We start from the raw sequence: 24,108 nt of genomic DNA, 5'->3' as shown, positions 1-24,108 counted from the left end.
GAAGGGGTGACAATACTAATATCAAAGCCCCATGCGTTTCCAGGGCAGGGTCCAACTGCAGGGTTCAAGAGGCTGCCACCAGCCCTGGCTGGTGATATCGGAGGTTCAATTCCCAGCCAGTAACTGAGAGGCAGCCCTCACCGCCACCCCAACTACCCCAGCCCGCCCTCCCCACAGCATTGCCCCTGTCAATCACAACCTCTCACCGGCAGATGAGGGGAACCGGTTTAAGTGACACCAATCTTTACAAGGGAAATAAATTTGCACTTCTGTCTCTCTCTCTTGGGAAGCGACCTGACCAGGTAGAAAGCAAATGAGAGCTCAGGACGGCAAACGGTGCAGGTCCCATCTGCTGCCTGACAATACAATCGTTCACGGGACTCGCAGAGGTCTGAAACTCTGAACGATGGGTCAACAACAGGCTGCAAACGCTACAAATTAAAACACAATCCTCAAGTTCAAATATTTAAAGCACCGCGTTTAATACAAAGAAATGTTATTGTAAATTAACACCCACCCCCTCCGGACAGCCCTCCCCTCACAGGCCAACGTTACACATACACACGTCCCTTCCCATCAGCATCACTCGATGAGTTTCTTGGCTTTGAAGAAACGACGCAAATAAAAGACCTGCCAGGTCGCCAAGCCGACGAGGCAGCACATTGAGAAGATGCTGAAGTACAGGACGCGGGCGCTGGTAGACTCTGCAGAGAGAGAAAGAGAAGCACATCAAACAGGATTAACAGGTATGCGCCTGCTGTGACATTACTGCATTAAACTCAGTTCCCCTGTTTCGAGGTCACCATTGCACGGAGTCTGGCCCTCAGCCAATGCCGGGATTTTCCCTCGCTAACATCTCAAGCTGTCTGTCCACCCACCATCAGCAAAGAATGAAACCATTCCAAACTGGGCAACGGAACACCTCACTCTACTTGTCCCGGGTCCACCCAAAACCTATTGCGCGACTTGGAAATAGACTGAGAGAGGGAAAAGGCGTCAAGCTTAGGATTCTTTCCAGAATGTCGAGGCGGGAAAGTCGCCTGCAGACCCATTGACCACCCCCACCAGGCTCAGAATCTACTCCCCAACCCCCGAGCCCAGAATCTACTCCCCACCCCCGAACCCAGAATCCACTCCCCGAACCCAGAATCCACTCCCCGAACCCAGAATCCACTCCCCATCCCCGAGCCCAGAATCCACCCCCCATCCCCGAGCCCAGAATCCACCCCCCATTCCCGAGCCCAGAATCCACCCCCCACCCCCGAGCCCAGAATCCACCCCCCACCCCCGAGCCCAGAATCCACCCCCCACCCCCGAGCCCAGAATCCACCCCCCACCCCCGAGCCCAGAATCCACTCCCCACCACCGAGCCCAGAATCCACTCCCCACCCCCGAGCCCAGAATCCACTCCCCACCCCCGAGCCCAGAATCCACTCCCCACCCCCGAGCCCAGAATCCACTCCCCACCCCCGAGCCCAGAATCCACTCCCCACCCCCGAGCCCAGAATCCACTCCCCACCCCCGAGCCCAGAATCCACTCCCCACCACCGAGCCCAGAATCCACTCCCCACCACCGAACCCAGAATCCACTCCCCACCACCGAACCCAGAATCCACTCCCCACCACCGAACCCAGAATCCACTCCCCACCACCGAACCCAGAATCCACTCCCCACCACCGAACCCAGAATCCACTCCCCACCACCGAACCCAGAATCCACTCCCCACCACCGAACCCAGAATCCACTCCCCACCACCGAACCCAGAATCCACTCCCCACCACCGAACCCAGAATCCACTCCCCACCACCGAACCCAGAATCCACTCCCCACCACCGAACCCAGAATCCACTCCCCACCACCGAACCCAGAATCCACTCCCCACCACCGAACCCAGAATCCACTCCCCACCACCGAACCCAGAATCCACTCCCCACCACCGAACCCAGAATCCACTCCCCACCACCGAACCCAGAATCCACTCCCCACCACCGAACCCAGAATCCACTCCCCACCACCGAACCCAGAATCCACTCCCCACCACCGAACCCAGAATCCACTCCCCACCACCGAACCCAGAATCCACTCCCCACCACCGAACCCAGAATCCACTCCCCACCACCGAACCCAGAATCCACTCCCCACCACCGAACCCAGAATCCACTCCCCACCACCGAACCCAGAATCCACTCCCCACCACCGAACCCAGAATCCACTCCCCACCACCGAACCCAGAATCCACTCCCCACCACCGAACCCAGAATCCACTCCCCACCACCGAACCCAGAATCCACTCCCCACCACCGAACCCAGAATCCACTCCCCACCACCGAACCCAGAATCCACTCCCCACCACCGAACCCAGAATCCACTCCCCACCACCGAACCCAGAATCCACTCCCCACCACCGAACCCAGAATCCACTCCCCACCACCGAACCCAGAATCCACTCCCCACCACCGAACCCAGAATCCACTCCCCACCACCGAACCCAGAATCCACTCCCCACCACCGAACCCAGAATCCACTCCCCACCACCGAACCCAGAATCCACTCCCCACCACCGAACCCAGAATCCACTCCCCACCACCGAACCCAGAATCCACTCCCCACCACCGAACCCAGAATCCACTCCCCACCACCGAACCCAGAATCCACTCCCCACCACCGAACCCAGAATCCACTCCCCACCACCGAACCCAGAATCCACTCCCCACCACCGAACCCAGAATCCACTCCCCACCACCGAACCCAGAATCCACTCCCCACCACCGAACCCAGAATCCACTCCCCACCACCGAACCCAGAATCCACTCCCCACCACCGAACCCAGAATCCACTCCCCACCACCGAACCCAGAATCCACTCCCCACCACCGAACCCAGAATCCACTCCCCACCACCGAACCCAGAATCCACTCCCCACCACCGAACCCAGAATCCACTCCCCACCACCGAACCCAGAATCCACTCCCCACCACCGAACCCAGAATCCACTCCCCACCACCGAACCCAGAATCCACTCCCCACCACCGAACCCAGAATCCACTCCCCACCACCGAACCCAGAATCCACTCCCCACCACCGAACCCAGAATCCACTCCCCACCACCGAACCCAGAATCCACTCCCCACCACCGAACCCAGAATCCACTCCCCACCACCGAACCCAGAATCCACTCCCCACCACCGAACCCAGAATCCACTCCCCACCACCGAACCCAGAATCCACTCCCCACCACCGAACCCAGAATCCACTCCCCACCACCGAACCCAGAATCCACTCCCCACCACCGAACCCAGAATCCACTCCCCACCACCGAACCCAGAATCCACTCCCCACCACCGAACCCAGAATCCACTCCCCACCACCGAACCCAGAATCCACTCCCCACCACCGAACCCAGAATCCACTCCCCACCACCGAACCCAGAATCCACTCCCCACCACCGAACCCAGAATCCACTCCCCACCACCGAACCCAGAATCCACTCCCCACCACCGAACCCAGAATCCACTCCCCACCACCGAACCCAGAATCCACTCCCCACCACCGAACCCAGAATCCACTCCCCACCACCGAACCCAGAATCCACTCCCCACCACCGAACCCAGAATCCACTCCCCACCACCGAACCCAGAATCCACTCCCCACCACCGAACCCAGAATCCACTCCCCACCACCGAACCCAGAATCCACTCCCCACCACCGAACCCAGAATCCACTCCCCACCACCGAACCCAGAATCCACTCCCCACCACCGAACCCAGAATCCACTCCCCACCACCGAACCCAGAATCCACTCCCCACCACCGAACCCAGAATCCACTCCCCACCACCGAACCCAGAATCCACTCCCCACCACCGAACCCAGAATCTACTCCCCATCCCCCAAACCCAGAATCCACTCCCCACCACCGAACCCAGAATCTACTCCCCATCCCCCAAACCCAGAATCTACTCCCCATCCCCCAAACCAGAATCTACTCCCCATCCCCGAATCCAGAATCTACTCCCCATCCCCCAAACCAGAATCTACTCCCCATCCCCCAAACCAGAATCTACTCCCCATCCCCCAAACCAGAATCTACTCCCCATCCCCCAAACCAGAATCTACTCCCCATCCCCCAAACCAGAATCTACTCCCCATCCCCCAAACCAGAATCTACTCCCCATCCCCCAAACCAGAATCTACTCCCCATCCCCCAAACCAGAATCTACTCCCCATCCCCCAAACCAGAATCTACTCCCCATCCCCCAAACCAGAATCTACTCCCCATCCCCCAAACCAGAATCTACTCCCCATCCCCCAAACCAGAATCTACTCCCCATCCCCCAAACCAGAATCTACTCCCCATCCCCCAAACCAGAATCTACTCCCCATCCCCCAAACCAGAATCTACTCCCCATCCCCCAAACCAGAATCTACTCCCCATCCCCCAAACCAGAATCTACTCCCCATCCCCCAAACCAGAATCTACTCCCCATCCCCCAAACCAGAATCTACTCCCCATCCCCCAAACCAGAATCTACTCCCCATCCCCCAAACCAGAATCTACTCCCCATCCCCCAAACCAGAATCTACTCCCCATCCCCCAAACCAGAATCTACTCCCCATCCCCCAAACCAGAATCTACTCCCCATCCCCCAAACCAGAATCTACTCCCCATCCCCCAAACCAGAATCTACTCCCCATCCCCCAAACCAGAATCTACTCCCCATCCCCCAAACCAGAATCTACTCCCCATCCCCCAAACCAGAATCTACTCCCCATCCCCCAAACCAGAATCTACTCCCCATCCCCCAAACCAGAATCTACTCCCCATCCCCCAAACCAGAATCTACTCCCCATCCCCCAAACCAGAATCTACTCCCCATCCCCCAAACCAGAATCTACTCCCCATCCCCCAAACCAGAATCTACTCCCCATCCCCCAAACCAGAATCTACTCCCCATCCCCCAAACCAGAATCTACTCCCCATCCCCCAAACCAGAATCTACTCCCCATCCCCCAAACCAGAATCTACTCCCCATCCCCCAAACCAGAATCTACTCCCCATCCCCCAAACCAGAATCTACTCCCCATCCCCCAAACCAGAATCTACTCCCCATCCCCCAAACCAGAATCTACTCCCCATCCCCCAAACCAGAATCTACTCCCCATCCCCCAAACCAGAATCTACTCCCCATCCCCCAAACCAGAATCTACTCCCCATCCCCCAAACCAGAATCTACTCCCCATCCCCCAAACCAGAATCTACTCCCCATCCCCCAAACCAGAATCTACTCCCCATCCCCCAACCCAGAATCTACTCCCCATCCCCCAAACCAGAATCTACTCCCAATCCCCCAAACCAGAATCTACTCCCCATCCCCCAAACCAGAATCTACTCCCCATCCCCCAACCCAGAATCTACTCCCCATCCCCCAAACCAGAATCTACTCCCCATCCCCCAAACCAGAATCTACTCCCCATCCCCAAACCAGAATCTACTCCCCATCCCCCAACCAGAATCTACTCCCCATCCCCCAATCCAGAATCTACTCCCCATCCCCCAATCAAGAATCTACTCCCCATCCCCCAACCTGGAATCTACTCCCCATCCCCCAAACCAGAATCTACTCCCCATCCCCCAAACCAGAATCTACTCCCCATCCCCCAAACCAGAATCTACTCCCCATCCCCCAAACCAGAATCTACTCCCCATCCCCCAAACCAGAATCTACTCCCCATCCCCCAAACCAGAATCTACTCCCCATCCCCCAACCCAGAATCTACTCCCCATCCCCCAATCCAGAATCTACTCCCCATCCCCCAACCTGGAATCTACTCCCCATCTACCACCACCGAACCCAGAATCTGTTGCCCACCCCCAAGCCCAGAATCGGCTCCCCAACCCCGAAGCCAGAATCTACTCAGCACCGAACCAAGAATCCACTCCCCCTCCCCACCCCCGACCCTAGAATCTACTCCCCCTCCCCACCCCTGAACCCAGAATCTGCTCCCCCTCCCCACCCATGAATCCAGAATGCACTCCCCCTCCCCACCCCGAACCCAGAATCCACTCCACCTCCCCACCCCCGTACCCAGAATCCACTCCCCCTCCCCACCCCCGAACCTAGAATCCACTCCCCCTCCCCACCCCAGAACCTACTCCCATCCCCCACCACCGAACCCAGAATCTGTTGCCCACCACCGAGCCCAGAATCAGCTCCCCAACCCCGAAGCCAGTTTCTACTCAGCACAGAACCAAGAATCCACTCCCCCTCCCCACCCCCGATGCAAGAATCCACTCCCCCTCCCCACCCCCGACCCACGAATCCACTCCCCTTCCCCACCCCCAAAACCCAGAATCCACTCCCCCTCCCCACCCCCAAACACAGAATCCACTCCCCCTCCCCACCCCCGAACCCAGAATCCACTCCCCCTTCCCACCCCCGAACCCAGAATCCAGTCCCCATCCCCAGAATCCAGACCCCATCCCCAGAATCCAGACCCCATCCCCAGAATCCAGTCCCCATCCCCAGAATCCAGTCCCCATCCCCAGAATCCAGTCCCCATCCCCAGAATCCAGTCCCCATCCCCAGAATCCAGTCCCCACACCTAGAATCCAGTCCCCACACCTAGAATCCAGTCCCCACACCTAGAATCCAGTCCCCACCCCCAGAATCTAGACACTCCCCCCAGAATGTAGTCCCTATCCCAAGAATCTAGACCCCATCCACACCATAGAATGCTGAATCTACTCCCCAACCCCGAACCCAGAGACTACTCCCCATTCTCAAGCCCAGAATCTACTCCCCATTCCCAAACCCAGTACCTACTCCCCACCACCGAACCCAGAATCTACTCCCCACCACCAAACCCAGAATCTACTCCCCACCACCGAACCCAGAATCCACTCCCCACCACCGAGGCCAGAATCCACTCCCCACCACCGAGGCCAGAATCTACTCCCCACCACCGAGGCCAGAATCTACTCCCCACCACCGAGGCCAGAATCTACTCCCCATCCCAACCAGCGAGGCCAGAATCTACACCCCATCCTCACCAGCGAGGCCAGAATCTACTCTCCATCCACACCAGCGAGGCCAGAATCTACTCCCCATCCGCACCAGCGAGGTCAGAACCTACTCCGCACCACCAAACCAAGAAACTAATCCCCATCCCCACCACACAGCCCACAATCTGCTCCCCACCATCGAGCCCAGAATCTACTTCCCATCCCCACCACCTAGGCCAGAATCGACTCCCCACCTCCACCAGAATCTACGCCCCACACCCACCAGAATCTACTCCCCACACCCACCAGAATTCAGTCCCGACCCCCAGAATCTATACCCCATCCCCAGAATCTAGACCCCATTCACACCATCAAACCGTGAATCTACTCCCCAACCCCGAACCCAGAGACTACTCCACATTCCCCAGCCCAGAATCTACTCTCGATCCCCCAACGCTGAACCCTGTACCTACAGCCCACAAGGAACCCAGAAACAGCTCCCCAACCCCCACCACAGAACCCAGAAATTACTCCCCATCCCCACTTCCGAACAAAGAATCTACTCCACTCGACCGAACCCAGAATCCGCGGCGCGTCCCCGAACCCAGGATCCGCGGCGCGTCCCCGAACCCAGGATCCGCGGCGCGTCCCCGAACCCAGGATCCGCGGCGCGTCCCCGAACCCAGGATCCGCCCCCCGCCCCCCAACCCAGGATCCGCCCCCCGCCCCCCAACCCAGGATCCGCCCCCCGCCCCCCAACCCAGGATCCGCCCCCCGCCCCCCAACCCAGGATCCGCCCCCCGCCCCCCAACCCAGGATCCGCCCCCCGCCCCCCAACCCAGGATCCGCCCCCCGCCCCCCAACCCAGGATCCGCCCCCCGCCCCCCAACCCAGACTCCGCCGCCCGCCCCCCAACCCAGACTCCGCCGCCCGCCCCCCAACCCAGACTCCGCCGCCCGCCCCCCCAACCCAGACTCCGCCGCCCGCCCCCCCCAACCCAGACTCCGCCGCCCGCCCCCCCAACCCAGACTCCGCCGCCCGCCCCCCCAACCCAGACTCCGCCGCCCGCCCCCCCAACCCAGACTCCGCCGCCCGCCCCCCCAACCCAGACTCCGCCGCCCGCCCCCCCAACCCAGACTCCGCCGCCCGCCCCCCCCAACCCAGACTCCGCCGCCCGCCCCCCCAACCCAGACTCCGCCGCCCGCCCCCCCAACCCAGACTCCGCCGCCCGCCCCCCCAACCCAGACTCCGCCGCCCGCCCCCCAACCCAGACTCCGCCGCCCGCCCCCCAACCCAGACTCCGCCGCCCGCCCCCCCAACCCAGACTCCGCCGCCCGCCCCCCAACCCAGACTCCGCCGCCCGCCCCCCAACCCAGACTCCGCCGCCCGCCCCCCCAACCCAGACTCCGCCGCCCGCCCCCCAACCCAGACTCCGCCGCCCGCCCCCCAACCCAGACTCCGCCGCCCGCCCCCCAACCCAGACTCCGCCGCCCGCCCCCCAACCCAGACTCCGCCGCCCGCCCCCCAACCCAGACTCCGCCGCCCGCCCCCCAACCCAGACTCCGCCGCCCGCCCCCCAACCCAGACTCCGCCGCCCGCCCCCCAACCCAGACTCCGCCGCCCGCCCCCCAACCCAGACTCCGCCGCCCGTCCCCCAACCCAGACTCCGCCGCCCGTCCCCCAACCCAGACTCCGCCGCCCGTCCCCCAACCCAGACTCCGCCGCCCGTCCCCCAACCCAGACTCCGCCGCCCGTCCCCCAACCCAGACTCCGCCGCCCGTCCCCCAACCCAGACTCCGCCGCCCGTCCCCCAACCCAGACTCCGCCGCCCGTCCCCCAACCCAGACTCCGCCGCCCGTCCCCCAACCCAGACTCCGCCGCCCGTCCCCCAACCCAGACTCCGCCGCCCGTCCCCCAACCCAGACTCCGCCGCCCGTCCCCCAACCCAGACTCCGCCGCCCGTCCCCCAACCCAGACTCCGCCGCCCGTCCCCCAACCCAGACTCCGCCGCCCGTCCCCCAGCCCAGACTCCGCCGCCCGTCCCCCAACCCAGACTCCGCCGCCCGTCCCCCAACCCAGACTCCGCCGCCCGTCCCCCAACCCAGACTCCGCCGCCCGTCCCCCAACCCAGACTCCGCCGCCCGTCCCCCAACCCAGACTCCGCCGCCCGTCCCCCAACCCAGACTCCGCCGCCCGTCCCCCAACCCAGACTCCGCCGCCCGTCCCCCAACCCAGACTCCGCCGCCCGTCCCCCAACCCAGACTCCGCCGCCCGTCCCCCAACCCAGACTCCGCCGCCCGTCCCCCAACCCAGACTCCGCCGCCCGTCCCCCAACCCAGAATGCGCTCCCCGTCCCCCAACCCAGAATGCGCTCCCCGTCCCCCAACCCAGAATGCGCTCCCCGTCCCCCAACCCAGGATCCAGTCCCCACCACAAGAATCCAATCCCCACCACAAGAATCCAGTCCCCACCACAAGAATCCAGTCCCCACCCCCAGAATCTAAACCGCATCCACACCAGCAAACCCTGAATCTACTCCCCAACCCCGAACCCAGAGACTACTCCCCAATCTCAAGCCCAGAAACTACTCCCGATCCCCCAACGCCGAGCCCTGAACCTATTCCCCACCACGGAACCCAGAATCAGCTCCCCAAGCCCCACCGCTGACCCCAGTATCTACTCCCCATCCCCACCACCGAACAAAGAATCTACTCCCCATCCCCATCACCGAACAAAGAATCTACTCCCCATCCCCGAACTCAGAATCTACTCCCCATCCCCGAACCCAGAATCTACTCCCCATCCCCGAACCCAGAATCTACTCCCCATCCCCGAACCCAGAATCTACTCCCCATCCCCGAACCCAGAATCTACTCCCCATCCCCGAACCCAGAATCTACTCCCCATCCCCGAATCCAGAATCTACTCCCCATCCCCGAACCCAGAATCTACTCCCCATCCCCGAACCCAGAATCTACTCCCCATCCCCGAACCCAGAATCTACTCCCCATCCCCGAACCCAGAATCTACTCCCCATCCCCGAACCCAGAACCTACTCCCCAATCCCGAACCCAGAATCTACTCCCCATCCCCGAACCCAGAATCTACTCCCCATCCCCGAACCCAGAATCTGTTCCCCATCCCCGACCCAGAACCTACTGCCCATCCCCGAACCCAGAATCGGCTCCCCATTCCTAAACCCAGTACCTACTCCCCACCAGCCAACCCAGAATCTACTCCCCATCCCCACCACCGAGGCCAGAAACTACTCCCCATACCCACCACCAAGTCCAGAATCTACTCCCCATCCCCACCAGCGAGGCCAGAATCTACTCCCCATCCACACCAGCGAGGCCAGAATCTACTCCCCATCCCCACCAGCGAGGCCAGAATCTACTCCTCATCCCCACCAGCGAGGCCAGAATCAACTTCCCATCCCCACCACCGAGGCCAGAATCTACTCCCCACCTCCACCAGAATCTACTCTCCACCCCCAGAATCTAGACCCCATCCCCAGAATCTAGACACCAGCCACACCACCAAACCCTGAATCTACTCCCCAACCCCGAACCCAGAGACTACTCCACATTCCCAAGCCCAGAATCTACTCCCGATCACCCAACGCCGAACCCTGAACCTACTCCACACCACGGAACACAGAAACAGCTCTCCAACACCCACCACTGAACCCAGACAATACTCCCCATCCCCACTACCGAACAAAGAAACTACTCCACATGACCGAACTCAGGATCTACTCCCCGTCCCCGAACCCAGAATCCACTCCCCGTCCCCGAACCCAGAATCCACTCCCCGTCCCCGAACCCAGAATCCACTCCCCGTCCCCGAACCCAGAATCCACTCCCCGTCCCCGAACCCAGAATCCACTCCCCGTCCCCGAACCCAGAATCCACTCCCCGTCCCCGAACCCAGAATCCACTCCCCGTCCCCGAACCCAGAATCCACTCCCCGTCCCCGAACCCAGAATCCACTCCCCGTCCCCGAACCCAGAATCCACTCCCCGTCCCCGAACCCAGAATCCACTCCCCGTCCCCGAACCCAGAATCCACTCCCCGTCCCCGAACCCAGAATCCACTCCCCGTCCCCGAACCCAGAATCCACTCCCCGTCCCCGAACCCAGAATCCACTCCCCGTCCCCGAACCCTGAATCTACTCCCCATCCCCGAACCCAGAATCTACTCCCCATCCCCGAACCCAGAATCTGTTCCCGATTCCCGACCCAGAATCTACTGCACATCCCCGAACCCAGAATCTGCTCCCCATTCCTAAACCCAGTACCTTCTCCCCACCACCCAACCCAGAATCTACTCCCCATTCCCACCACTGAGGCCAGAAACTGCTCCCCATACCCACCACTGAGGCCAGAATCTACTCCCTATCCCCAACAGCGAGGCCAGAATCTACTCCCCATCCACACCAGCGAGGCCAGAATCTACTCCCCATCCCCACCAGCGAGGCCAGAATCTACTCCCCATCCCACCAGCGAGGCCAGAATCTACTCCCCATCCCCACCAGCGAGGCCAGAATCTACTCCTCATCCCCACCAGCGAGGCCAGAATCTACTCCCCATCCGCACCAGCGAGGCCAGAATCTACTCCGCACCACCAAACCAAGAAGCTAATCCCCATCCCCACCACACAGCCCACAATCTGCTCCCCACCATCGAGCCCAGAATCAACTTCCCATCCCCACCACCGAGGCCAGAATCTACTCCCCACCTCCACCAGAATCTACTCTCCACCCCCAGAATCTAGACCCCATCCACACCACCAAACCCTGAATCTACACCCCAACCCCGAACCCAGAGAGTACTCCACAATCCCCAGCCCAGAATCTACTCCCGATCCCCCAACGCCGAACCCTGAACCTACTCCCCACCACGGAACACAGAAACACCTCCCCAACACCCGCCACTGAACCCAGACACAACTCCCAATCCCCACTACTGAACAAAGAATCGACTCCACACGACCGAACCCAGAATCCACTCCTCGTCCCCGAACCCAGAATCCACTCCCCGTCCCCGAACCCAGAATCCACTCCCCGTCCCCGAACCCAGAATCCACTCCCCGTCCCCGAACCCAGAATCCACTCCCCGTCCCCGAACCCAGAATCCACTCCCCGTCCCCGAACCCAGAATCCACTCCCCGTCCCCGAACCCAGAATCCACTCCCCGTCCCCGAACCCAGAATCCACACCCCGTCCCCGAACCCAGAATCCACTCCCCGTCCCCGAACCCAGAATCCACTCCCCGTCCCCGAACCCAGAATCCACTCCCCGTCCCCGAACCCAGAATCCACTCCCCGTCCCCGAACCCAGAATCCACTCCCCGTCCCCGAACCCAGAATCCACTCCCCGTCCCCGAACCCAGAATCCACTCCCCGTCCCCGAACCCAGAATCCACTCCCCGTCCCCGAACCCAGAATCCACTCCCCGTCCCCGAACCCAGAATCCACTCCCCGTCCCCGAACCCAGAATCCACTCCCCGTCCCCGAACCCAGAATCCACTCCCCGTCCCCGAACCCAGAATCCACTCCCCGTCCCCGAACCCAGAATCCACTCCCCGTCCCCGAACCCAGAATCCACTCCCCGTCCCCGAACCCAGAATCCACTCCCCGTCCCCGAACCCAGAATCCACTCCCCGTCCCCGAACCCAGAATCCACTCCCCGTCCCCGAACCCAGAAACCACTCCCCGTCCCCGAACCCAGAAACCACTCCCCGTCCCCGAACCCAGAATCCACTCCCCGTCCCCGAACCCAGAATCCACTCCCCGTCCCCGAACCCAGAATCCACTCCCCGTCCCCGAACCCAGAATCCACTCCCCGTCCCCGAACCCAGAATCCACTCCCCGTCCCCGAACCCAGAATCCACTCCCCGTCCCCGAACCCAGAATCCACTCCCCGTCCCCGAACCCAGAATCCACTCCCCGTCCCCGAACCCAGAATCCACTCCCCGTCCCCGAACCCAGAATCCACTCCCCGTCCCCGAACCCAGAATCCACTCCCCGTCCCCGAACCCAGAATCCACTCCCCGTCCCCGAACCCAGAATCCACTCCCCGTCCCCGAACCCAGAATCCACTCCCCGTCCCCGAACCCAGAATCCACTCCCCGTCCCCGAACCCAGAATCCACTCCCCGTCCCCGAACCCAGAATCCACTCCCCGTCCCCGAACCCAGAATCCACTCCCCGTCCCCGAACCCAGAATCCACTCCCCGTCCCCGAACCCAGAATCCACTCCCCGTCCCCGAACCCAGAATCCACTCCCCGTCCCCGAACCCAGAATCCACTCCCCGTCCCCGAACCCAGAATCCACTCCCCGTCCCCGAACCCAGAATCCACTCCCCGTCCCCGAACCCAGAATCCACTCCCCGTCCCCGAACCCAGAATCCACTCCCCGTCCCCGAACCCAGAATCCACTCCCCGTCCCCGAACCCAGAATCCACTCCCCGTCCCCGAACCCAGAATCCACTCCCCGTCCCCGAACCCAGAATCCACTCCCCGTCCCCGAACCCAGAATCCACTCCCCGTCCCCGAACCCAGAATCCACTCCCCGTCCCCGAACCCAGAATCCACTCCCCGTCCCCGAACCCAGAATCCACTCCCCGTCCCCGAACCCAGAATCCACTCCCCGTCCCCGAACCCAGAATCCACTCCCCGTCCCCGAACCCAGAATCCACTCCCCGTCCCCGAACCCAGAATCCACTCCCCGTCCCCGAACCCAGAATCCACTCCCCGTCCCCGAACCCAGAATCCACTCCCCGTCCCCGAACCCAGAATCCACTCCCCGTCACTGAACCCAGAATCCACTCCCCGTCCCCGAACCCAGAATCCACTCCCCGTCCCCGAACCCAGAATCCACTCCCCGTCCCCGAACCCAGAATCTACTCCCCGTCCCCGAACCCAGAATCTACTCCCCGTCCCCGAACCCAAAATCCACTCCCCGTCCCCGAACCCAGAATCCACTCCCCGTCCCCGAACACAGAATCTACTCCCCGTCCCCGAACACAGAATCTACTCCCCGTCCCCGAACACAGAATCTACTCCCCGTCCCCGAACACAGAATCTACTCCCCGTCCCCGAACACAGAATCTACTCCCCGTCCCCGAACACAGAATCTACTCCCCGTCCCCAAACACAGAATCTACTCCCCGTCCCCAAACCCAGAATCTACTCCCCGTCCCCGAACCCAAGATCTACGCCACATGCTCACCAATGAACCCAGAATCTACACCTCATCCCCACCACCGAGCACAGAATCTACTCCCCACCCCCGAGCCCTGAATCTACTCCCCATCCCCACCACTGAACCCAGAATCTACTCCCCATCCCCGGAATCTAGTCCCCAACCCCACCACTGAACCCAGAATCTAGTCCCCACCACCAAACCAAGTAGCTAATCCCCATCCCCACAACCCAGCCCAGACTCTACTCCCCATCCCCGAGCCCAGAATCTACTCGCCATCCTCACCACCGAAACCAGAATCTGCTCCACAACCCCGAACCCAGAATCTACTCCCCACCACCGAGGCCAGAATCTTCTCCACATCCCCACCACCAAATCTACTCCCCATCCCCACCACCGAGCCCAGGATCTAGTCCCCAACCCTGAACCCAGAATCTGCTCCCCATTCCCGAGCCCAGAATCTACTCCCCATCCCCACCATCGAACCCAGAATCTACTCCTTATCCCCACCATCGAACCCAGAATCTACTCCTTATCCCCACCATCGAACCCAGAATCTACTCCTTATCCCCACCATCGAACCCAGTATCCACTCCCCGTCCCCGAACCCAGAATCCACTCCCCGTCCCCGAACCCAGAATCCACTCCCCGTCCCCGAACCCAGAATCCACTCCCCGTCCCCGAACCCAGAATCCACTCCCCGTCCCCGAACCCAGAATCCACTCCCCGTCCCCGAACCCAGAATCCACTCCCCGTCCCCGAACCCAGAATCCACTCACCGTCCCCGAACCCAGAATCCACTCCCCGTCCCCGAAACCAGAATCCACTCCCCGTCCCCGAAACCAGAATCCACTCCCCGTCCCCGAAACCAGAATCCACTCCCCGTCCCCGAAACCAGAATCCACTCCCCGTCCCCGAAACCAGAATCCACTCCCCGTCCCCGAAACCAGAATCCACTCCCCGTCCCCGAAACCAGAATCCACTCCCCGTCCCCGAAACCAGAATCCACTCCCCGTCCCCGAAACCAGAATCCACTCCCCGTCCCCGAACCCAGAATCCACTCCCCGTCCCCGAACCCAGAATCCACTCCCCGTCCCCGAACCCAGAATCCACTCCCCGTCCCCGAACCCAGAAACCACTCCCCGTCCCCGAACCCAGAAACCACTCCCCGTCCCCGAACCCAGAAACCACTCCCCGTCCCCGAACCCAGAAACCACTCCCCGTCCCCGAACCCAGAATCCACTCCCCGTCCCCGAACCCAGAAACCACTCCCCGTCCCCGAAGCCAGAATCCACTCCCCGTCCCCGAACCCAGAATCCACTCCCCGTCCCCGAACCCAGAATCCACTCCCCGTCCCCGAAGCCAGAATCTCCCCGTCCCCGAAGCCAGAATCCACTCCCCGTCCCCGAACCCAGAATCCACTCCCCGTCCCCGAACCCAGAATCCACTCCCCGTCCCCGAACCCAGAAACCACTCCCCGTCCCCGAACCCAGAAACCACTCCCCGTCCCCGAACCCAGAATCCACTCCCCGTCCCCGAACCCAGAATCCACTCCCCGTCCCCGAACCCAGAATCCACTCCCCGTCCCCGAACACAGAATCTACTTCCCGTCCCCGAACACAGAATCTACTTCCCGTCCCCGAACACAGAATCTACTCCCCGTCCCCGAACACAGAATCTACTCCCCGTCCCCGAACACAGAATCTACTCCCCGTCCCCGAACACAGAATCTACTCCCTGTCCCCGAACACAGAATCTACTCCCCGTCCCCGAACACAGAATCTACTCCCCGTCCCCGAACACAGAATCTACTCCCCGTCCCCGAACACAGAATCTACTCCCCGTCCCCGAACACAGAATCTACTCCCCGTCCCCGAACACAGAATCTACTCCCCGTCCCCGAACCCAGAATCCACTCCCCGTCCCCGAACACAGAATCTACTCCCCGTCCCCGAACCCAAGATCTACGCCACATGCTCACCAATGAACCCAGAATCTACACCCCATCCCCACCACCGAGCACAGAATCTACTCCCCACCCCCGAGCCCTGAATCTACTCCCCATCCCCACCACTGAACCCAGAGTCTACTCCCCATCCCCGGAATCTAGTCCCCAACCCCACCACTGAACCCAGAATCTACTCCCCACCACCAAACCAAGTAGCTAATCCCCATCCCCACAACCCAGCCCAGACTCTACTCCCCATCCCCGAGCCCAGAATCTACTCGCCATCCTCACCACCAAAACCAGAATCTGCTCCACAACCCCGAACCCAGAATCTACTCCCCACCACCGAGGCCAGAATCTTCTCCACATCCCCACCACCAAATCTACTCCCCATCCCCACCACCGAGCCCAGGATCTAGTCCCCAACCCTGAACCCAGAATCTGCTCCCCATTCCCGAGCCCAGAATCTACTCCCCATCCCCACCATCGAACCCAGAATCTACTCCTTATCCCCACCATCAAACCCAGAATCTACTCCCCATCCCCAGCCGAGAACCCAGAATCTGCGCCCCATTCCCCATCCCCGAAACCTGAACCAACTCCCCACCACCGAACCCAGAATCAGCTCTCCATCCCCAGCCCCGAACCTAGAATCTACGCCCCATCCCCAAACCCAGAATCTACACCCCATCCCCAAACCCAGAATCTACACCCCATCCCCAAACCCAGAATCTACACCCCATTCCCACCACCGGACCCAGAATCTACTCCCCATCCCCACCACCGAACCCAGAATCTACTCCCCATCCCGGAACCCAGTGTGAAAACCATGTACTTGAGACTAAAAGAATGGGTGACAATCATCGAGCAAGGATGCAGGACGCAGGAGACGTTCCTACCGTTGGTGTCCCTCATCTCCTCCTCTCTCTGCTTCATGTAGGCAAAGTCGTTCACGATCGATTCCGACAAATCCTCTAATCGCCGTAGTTCCACCTCCAGAGGCTTCAGCTTCTCTGCCTTGGCGATCTAGGCACGGACAGAGATCGAGAGACATGGTCTGTACAGTACACCAGAGGACACCGCTGGACCCCCCTAACAACCCAGCTAGTGCAAAAACAGGGCGGCCGCAGCTCTCCTCAACAGCAGCGTGGCTGTACCTACACCACAGGGGCTGCATGGGGTGGCCCCCGCCCAGACAGGGGGTTGGGGCGGACCAGATGCCCGCACGGGCGCCAGAGGACAAACAGATGGACACACTCTCAAAGGGCTGCAAACAAACACAGAGGCGAACGCGTTATCTGTGTAGAACCCAGGTGAATGGCACCGATATGAGGTGAAACTTAGGTATATCAGGCTAAGGAATTGATGGAGACGGGGCAGGGTGGGTCGCTGCTTGTTCCGAGTTTAAACACAGGCCGAGACCCACATGGTCGATAGACCTGTTGCTGTGTTGTAGATTCAGTGTTATTCCCGCAGGAAAGAGAATATAAGGCATGGGAACTTACATCTTCGTAGTTCTTGGCTTCAACGCCATGCTTCGTGTTGAGGACAATCAGTTGATCAGGAACACGGAAATGGCCTGAGAACAAGCAAGGACACCAAGCTTAGAATTCATTTCCCAATGTCGAGGCGGGAATCTCGCCTCCCCCCACCCCACAATTCCCCACTCTGCCAAGCTCAGAATCTACCTCCCACCCCCAAGCCCCGAATGACCCCCAACCCCAGAATCTCCCCCCACCCCCCACCCAAACACAGAGCCCGGAATCTCCCCCAACCCTGACACCGAGCCCAGAATCTCCCCCAACCCCACCCCCAAGCCCAGAATCTCCCCCAATCCCACCCCCCTAGCCCAAACCTCCTCCTAACCCCAACCCACCAAGTCCAGAATCTCCACCATACTCTACATTTATATATGGACTTTTTCTGTTTCATTTTTGAAGTAAACAGGTACAGCTCTTGCCTTGAGGCTGTGGAAAAATCTTAGTCTTCTGCAAAATACGTTTTTAACACCACCCACAATTGATCTGTATTTTATTCGTGAACAGCTTTGCCCTGTCTATGGTGATCAATTGTTGCCTCATTCTTTCAAAACCTAGAGTTCAAACTCTCAGATCTAGCATTCAATTCAATCATGTTAGCTGGGCAGTCCCTTACCCTTAAATTGCTGATTACATCAGTCTCATTACTCTTTTCTTTTAATCATGGGTATGGGCATCGCTGGCTTGACCAATATTTATTGTCCATCCCAAATTGCCCCTTGAGAAGGTGGGGGTGAGCCGCCTTCTTGAGCCGCTGCAGTCCCTGTGGCGTAGGTACACCCACAGTGTTGTTAGGGAGTGAGTTCCAGGATTTTGACCCTGCGACAGTGAAGGAAAGGCCGATATATTTCCAAGTCAAGATGGTGAAAAATAATAAAATAAACAGGTTAGGCCTTTATTCAACAGAGTTTAGAAGGATGAGGGGTGATCTTATTGAAATGTACAAGATTCTGAGGGGGCCTGACAGGGTAGATGTTTAGAAGTTGTTTCCACTAGTGGGGGGGATCTCGAACTAGGGGACATAGTTACAGAATATTGGGACACATTTAAAATTGAGATGCGAAGGAATTTCTTCTCTCAGAGGGTAGTGAATGACTGGAATTCTCTACCCCAGAGTTGTGGAGGCTAGATCACTGAAAATATTTAAAGAGGAGGTAGACAGATTTTTGAAATATCGGGGAGTTGAGGGCTGAGAGGAGCTGGCACGAAAGAGGAGTTGAGGCCTGGGTCAGATCAGCCATGATCTTACTGAATGGCGGGGCAGGCTTGAGAGGCTGAATGGCCAACTCCTGCTCCTATTTCTTTTGTTATGTGAGTGGCTTGGAGGGGAACTTGAAGGTGGTGGTGCTCCCATGCCCTAAATGGTAGCAGTTGCAGATTTGGAAGGTGCTGTCGGTGAAGCCTTGGTGAGTTGCTGCAGTGCATCTTGTAGATGGTACACACACTGCTGCTACTGCACATCGGTGGTGGAGAGAATGAATGTTGAAGGTGGATGGGGTGCCAATCAAGCAAGCTGCTTTTTCCTGGATGGTGTCAAGCTTCTTATATTTTAAGGTGGTGGGCGGGGTGCTGAACAAGCAGGCTGCTTTGTTCTGGATGGTGTTCGGTGTCTTGAGAGTTGTTGGAACTGTACTCATCCAGGCAAACAGAAAGCAGTCCACCATGCTCCTGACTTGTAGATGCTGGTCGAAGGTTGAAATCTCTCATTTTAACAACTGTTTTTATAACCAGCTTCTCCGATCTCCCCTTTCGTAGATCTCACTACTTTTAATCTCTGCAAGGAGGAAGTCTGGAAACAACTCACACCAAGTTCATGCAGTCCTTTCTACTCCTCAATCCTACTCTGGCTGCTTCTTCACCTTCACTGATATCTGTTCCTGGTAGTGCAGTAAGAAAGTCCCTCATCAATATTACACAGCCTCCTTGTCCAAGTTCCCCTTCTTTTCTCAAGAGTTAATAACCTGGAAAATGGAACCTCAGCCATCGAGTTTGTTTTCGATTCTTGGTCACTGTGAGATTTGCGCTACTAATGCACTTGCTTCATTCCCTACACCATGTGCATTTTGCAATGCCGCAGTTTTTCCCTACTTTCTAAACTTATCACAGCTCCTTTGTTTCAATGTTATATTTCTATTATTACCTGTATTTTTTTAACCTTAGTGAAGTTGTTTTTTTTTTAAATTTGGAATTTGCTCTCGTCCCTTTCTTTTGATGTCGGGCTTATCTTTCACTTATCATTTCTGCCCTAAACTCCGCCTCCCTGCCCCAGGCACTCTCCCCATGTCCCTGGAACCCACCCATACCCCGATGTAAAAACTCTGCCCCACTCCGCACCGCCCCCACCTTTCCCCCATACTCTCACCTGCAGGGAGGCGGCTCTCGAAGCAGATCTCAAACATGTCGTAGTCGTCGGTGGTGAAAGCAAACTTGCCCTTGCTTGCCTCCTCCTTGGAGTAGAGGATGTGGCCCGATGAGTCTGTCACCTGGCCGGACGGGGAAATCAGAGGTTTATATCCTGACACCCAGCCTGGCTCCCAACTCGCCGACCTCCATCCCCTCCTCCCCGTGCTGGGAGATACCTTCACCGCCCACACTTTGGCCCAGGAGAGCGGCCTGTATCCTTACAGTGTCCAAGATCCCTAAATCAGTCCAGCCTCAGCAACACTGACCTCAGCAATCACTCAAGAAATTTCTAACTGGCGTGAAGCTAAGAGCTGTGCAGGAGTCGAGAGATTTAGGCATCCAAGTGCAGGAATCATTAACAAGTGAACAGGTACAAAAAAATTATTAAAAAGGTTAATGGAATTTAATTTTTATTTATTCATTCTTGAGATGTGGGCTTTGCTGGCTGGGCCCAGCATTTATTGCCCATGCCTAATTGCCCTTGAGAAGGTGGTGATGAGCCACCTTCTTGAACCGCTGAAGTCCATGTGGTGTAGGTTCACCCACAGTGCTGCTAGGAAGGGAGTTCCAGGGTTTTGACCCAGTGACAGTGAAGGGACGACGATATATTTCCAAGTCAGGGTGGTGAGTGTCTTGGAGGGGAACTTCCAGGTGGTGGTGTTCCCATCTATCTGCTGCCCTCGTCCTTCTAGGTGATAGCAGTCGTCGGTGTGGAAGGTGTTGTCCAAGGAGCCTTCGTGAGTTGCTGCAGTGCATCTTGTAGATGGTACACACACTGCTGCTACTGTGCGTTGGTGGTGGAGGGAATGAATGTTTGCAGATGTGGTGCCAATCAAACGGCGCTGCTTTGTCCTGGATGGTGTTCAGCTTCTTGAGTGTTGTTGGAGCTGTACTCCATCCAGACAAGTGGAGAATATTCCATCGCACTCCTGACTCGTGCCTTGTAGATGGTGGACAGGCTTTGGGGAGTCAGGAAGTGAGTTACTCGCTGCAGAATTTCCAGCCTCTGACCTGCTCTTGCGGCCAGAGTATTTATATGGTTAGCGCAGTTCAGTTTCTGGTCATGGTAACCCCCAAGATGTTGATAATGGGGGATTCAGCGATGGTAATGCCATTGAATGTCAAGGTGCGATGGTTAGGTTCTCTCTTGTTGGAGGTGGTCATTGTCTGGCACTTGTGTGGCACGAATGTTACTTGCCACTTGTCAGCCTAAGTGGCCTCTCGTTCAATGATGGCCTATATCTCAAAAGGCTGGAATACAAAGAGGTGGCCGTATCTAACAGCTGCCCAGAGCTCTCCTCAGAGCATATCTGGAGTAACTGTGTTCAGTTCTTTATACCTCACCTCAGATCGAGGTTGGGATGCAGTGCAGGTTATCCAGAACAATACTGGCGGTAAAAGGATGAATATATGAAGCCAGATCACATTGTGTATGTTTACAGTGGACAGCTGGTTCAGCCAGTCATGGTCAGATCTGGCTGCATCATGTCAGGGATCATCCACCCCTCTGTCAAGGCTATGCTTTAATCACCCTGAAACACAAAGATAAGCGCACAGCTTCTTTCCTGCAAACCAACCGTTCTTCTTAAACCCTGCCTCCTGCAACAAGTGCCACAAAACTCACTGCCTTATCACCAATACTGGGAACATCCAGTTAGCTGTGTCTACCACTTTCCTCTCTTCCCGTTACCAACGAGGCCAAACTCCCTGGAAGGATCCCTCCATCCTAGCGGAAACACACATTCTCCGAGTTTTTCTCTCACGCTCACCTTGTCTGTGGGACACAACCCCTCCTCCCTTGACCCTATTCACACTAAACTGTTGACCATCTAACATCTCTTCCTAACCCCCGTTAGCTAATATTTTTAATCACTCTCCCCCCTCAGGTACTGTCCCAACCAACGCAACCACACGCTTCAAATCTGCCATCATCTTCTCTCCACAAAAAATTCACTCGTCATCCCTTCATCCCCCACCCCCGCATTTTCCCCTCCAAAGTCCTCAAACGGGTTGACGCCTCCCAAATTATCCACATCTTTCCTATGTGGAATCCCATGTCTGAATCCACACCATCAGGTTCCCACCCCTGTCACACTATTAAAGTGACAGGCTGTGAGACCCTGACAAAGTTGACCACACCATCCCCCACCAACACCTCTCCACCATCAGCTGGGTGGGGCTGCTGTCACCTGCTTCCAGTCTTACCTATCCAGTCACAGACCAGGGGGGGCAATGGTTGCTCTCCCCATTCCTGTGCCATTGCCTCTTGAATCCACCAAGGATCCCTCTTAAGCCTAGGTCAGACAAATTCCCAGGTGCTCCTGCTTGGCACCCTACATCCAATTCTCTGTAAACCCGCGATCACCCTAAACCCAGCTCACATTAAGTTATGTTTACTGACATGCATGAGCTCTTGCTCCCACACCGTCTTGATTTTAAACTTCCCATCCTTCGGTACCAGTCCCTCCATGGCCTTACTCGCTCTCTAATCTCCTCCAGGCCTACAATTCCCCAAGATCTCTGCACTCCTCTCATTTGCCCTTCTGCACATCCCCATTTTCACTGCTCCACCACTGGCAGCCGTGCCTTCAGCTGCCTGGGCCTTGAACTCTGGAATTCCCTCCCTAAACCTCGCCATCTCTCTCCTCCTCGAAGATGGTTATTAAATCGACTAGCTTTAGCTCACCTGTCTATGTAAATGCATGTGGCTTGATGTCAAACTGAGTTTTATAAACTCCTGTCAAATGCCTTCAAGAGTGTTAAAGATGCAATGTGATATAAATAATAAACTGACATACATAGTGGATTAGCACACTCTTCAATTCAGAAAAAGACGGGCTGACTGAATTGCAAAAACCCCTCTCCCAGGTCTCTCTCTTCCACCTCCCTCCCAACTCAGATCTCTCCCCCCACCCCGGTATCCACTCCCAATCCCACCAATCCCCCCCCCCAACCCCCCGCAGGTTCTCCCTCTCTCTCACCCTCTCCAATCCCTGCCCCAAGACACACTGTCACCCCACCATGTTTCTCTCTCTCCAAAACCACCCCCCCAACCCCAGGGGTCCCTCTCCACGATGCATTCCCAGCTGTCACCCATCTCGCTCTCTCTCTCCACCCAGCCTCCCACGCCCCTCTCCCAGCTTTCACCCCATCTTCCCCGCCGGGTAACTCCCTCCCCACCCCCCTCTTCAGCCTCCCCCATGGCCTCTTGAACCCCGCAAGTCTCTCTTGCTCCCTCCCCCACCGGGTCTCCCTCTCTCTCTCCCCTCCCCCTCATCTCCGCAGACCCCAGATCTCCCCCCAACATCCACGCACTCACCAGGTCTCTCCACCCCACCACCCCCCCACCGTCTCTCACTTCCCCTGACCCCCCTCCCCACCGTCTCTCTCTCCCCCCCTCCCCACCGGGTCTCTCCACCCCACTAGCCCCCCCACACCCGCACCACCCCCCCACCCCGGTCTCCCTCCCACCACCCCCACCGGGTCTCTCCCCCCCCTCCAAATCAGGTCTCTCTCCTCCTCCTCCCCGACCAGGTCTCTCTCCCCCTCCCACCGCTTCTCTCTCCCTCCCCCCAAATGGTCCCTCTGCCTCCCCAACACCCCCCACCAGTCCGCGCGCCCCGGGTCCCCCCCAATCGGGGGTCTCTCTCCACCCAGCCAGCCCCCTCCGGGTCTTTCTCTCACCTTCAGGTCTGTTCTCCCTCCGGGTTGCTCACTCAGTTCATACTCCCCTGTCACCAGGACATCTTTGTGGATTTCCTCTCGAAGACATTTCCTGGCGTTGGCCGGTAGCTGAAAGGAGATGGCCCGGGCCTGTGAGATGATGCTGAGGGCGGTGAGAAGTAGAGCGCTGGTCCGCAGAGGGATCATTGCCGGCACTTTGAGTCAGGCTGTCCGAGTGGCCTGCACTTCCGCTTCCGCTCACGGACGTGGCGCGTACCGGCTGGGTTTCCGGATTCTACTTCCGGGTGAGTGACACGGTAGCACAGTCACCCTTGCGTCACCGACTCGGC

At 58.5% G+C, this 24,108-nt stretch overlaps 1 protein-coding gene across 1 annotated transcript; it reads right to left on the bottom strand.

The window, feature by feature from the left end:
* Positions 1-461: 461 nt before the first annotated feature.
* tmed10 (transmembrane p24 trafficking protein 10) lies at positions 462-24,108 on the bottom strand. Its single transcript, XM_041181911.1, has 5 exons — positions 23,780-24,108; positions 20,055-20,175; positions 17,660-17,733; positions 17,054-17,180; positions 462-704 (listed from the first exon to the last, which is right to left on the bottom strand). The coding sequence occupies exons 1-5, from the start codon at positions 23,963-23,965 to the stop codon at positions 583-585; spliced, it is 630 nt and encodes a 209-aa protein (XP_041037845.1). The 5' UTR covers positions 23,966-24,108; the 3' UTR covers positions 462-582.

The sequence above is a fragment of the Carcharodon carcharias genome, assembly GCF_017639515.1.
Source record: "Carcharodon carcharias isolate sCarCar2 chromosome 37 unlocalized genomic scaffold, sCarCar2.pri SUPER_37_unloc_1, whole genome shotgun sequence".
NCBI lineage: Eukaryota > Metazoa > Chordata > Chondrichthyes > Lamniformes > Lamnidae > Carcharodon > Carcharodon carcharias.
Note: the sequence above shows the minus strand (reverse complement) of the source record. Positions and strands in the feature narration are given on the sequence as shown.

Coding starts and splice junctions, on each gene's coding strand:
- tmed10 (XM_041181911.1), bottom strand. CDS start 23,965: ATGATCCCTCTGCGGACCAGCGCTCTACTTCTCACCGCCCTCAGCATC. Junction 17,734..20,054: donor CGAGAGCCGCCTCCCTGCAG/GTGAGAGTATGG, acceptor GCTTGTTCTCAG/GCCATTTCCGTGTTCCTGAT. Junction 705..17,053: donor GGAGATGAGGGACACCAACG/GTAGGAACGTCT, acceptor CTCTCTCTGCAG/AGTCTACCAGCGCCCGCGTC.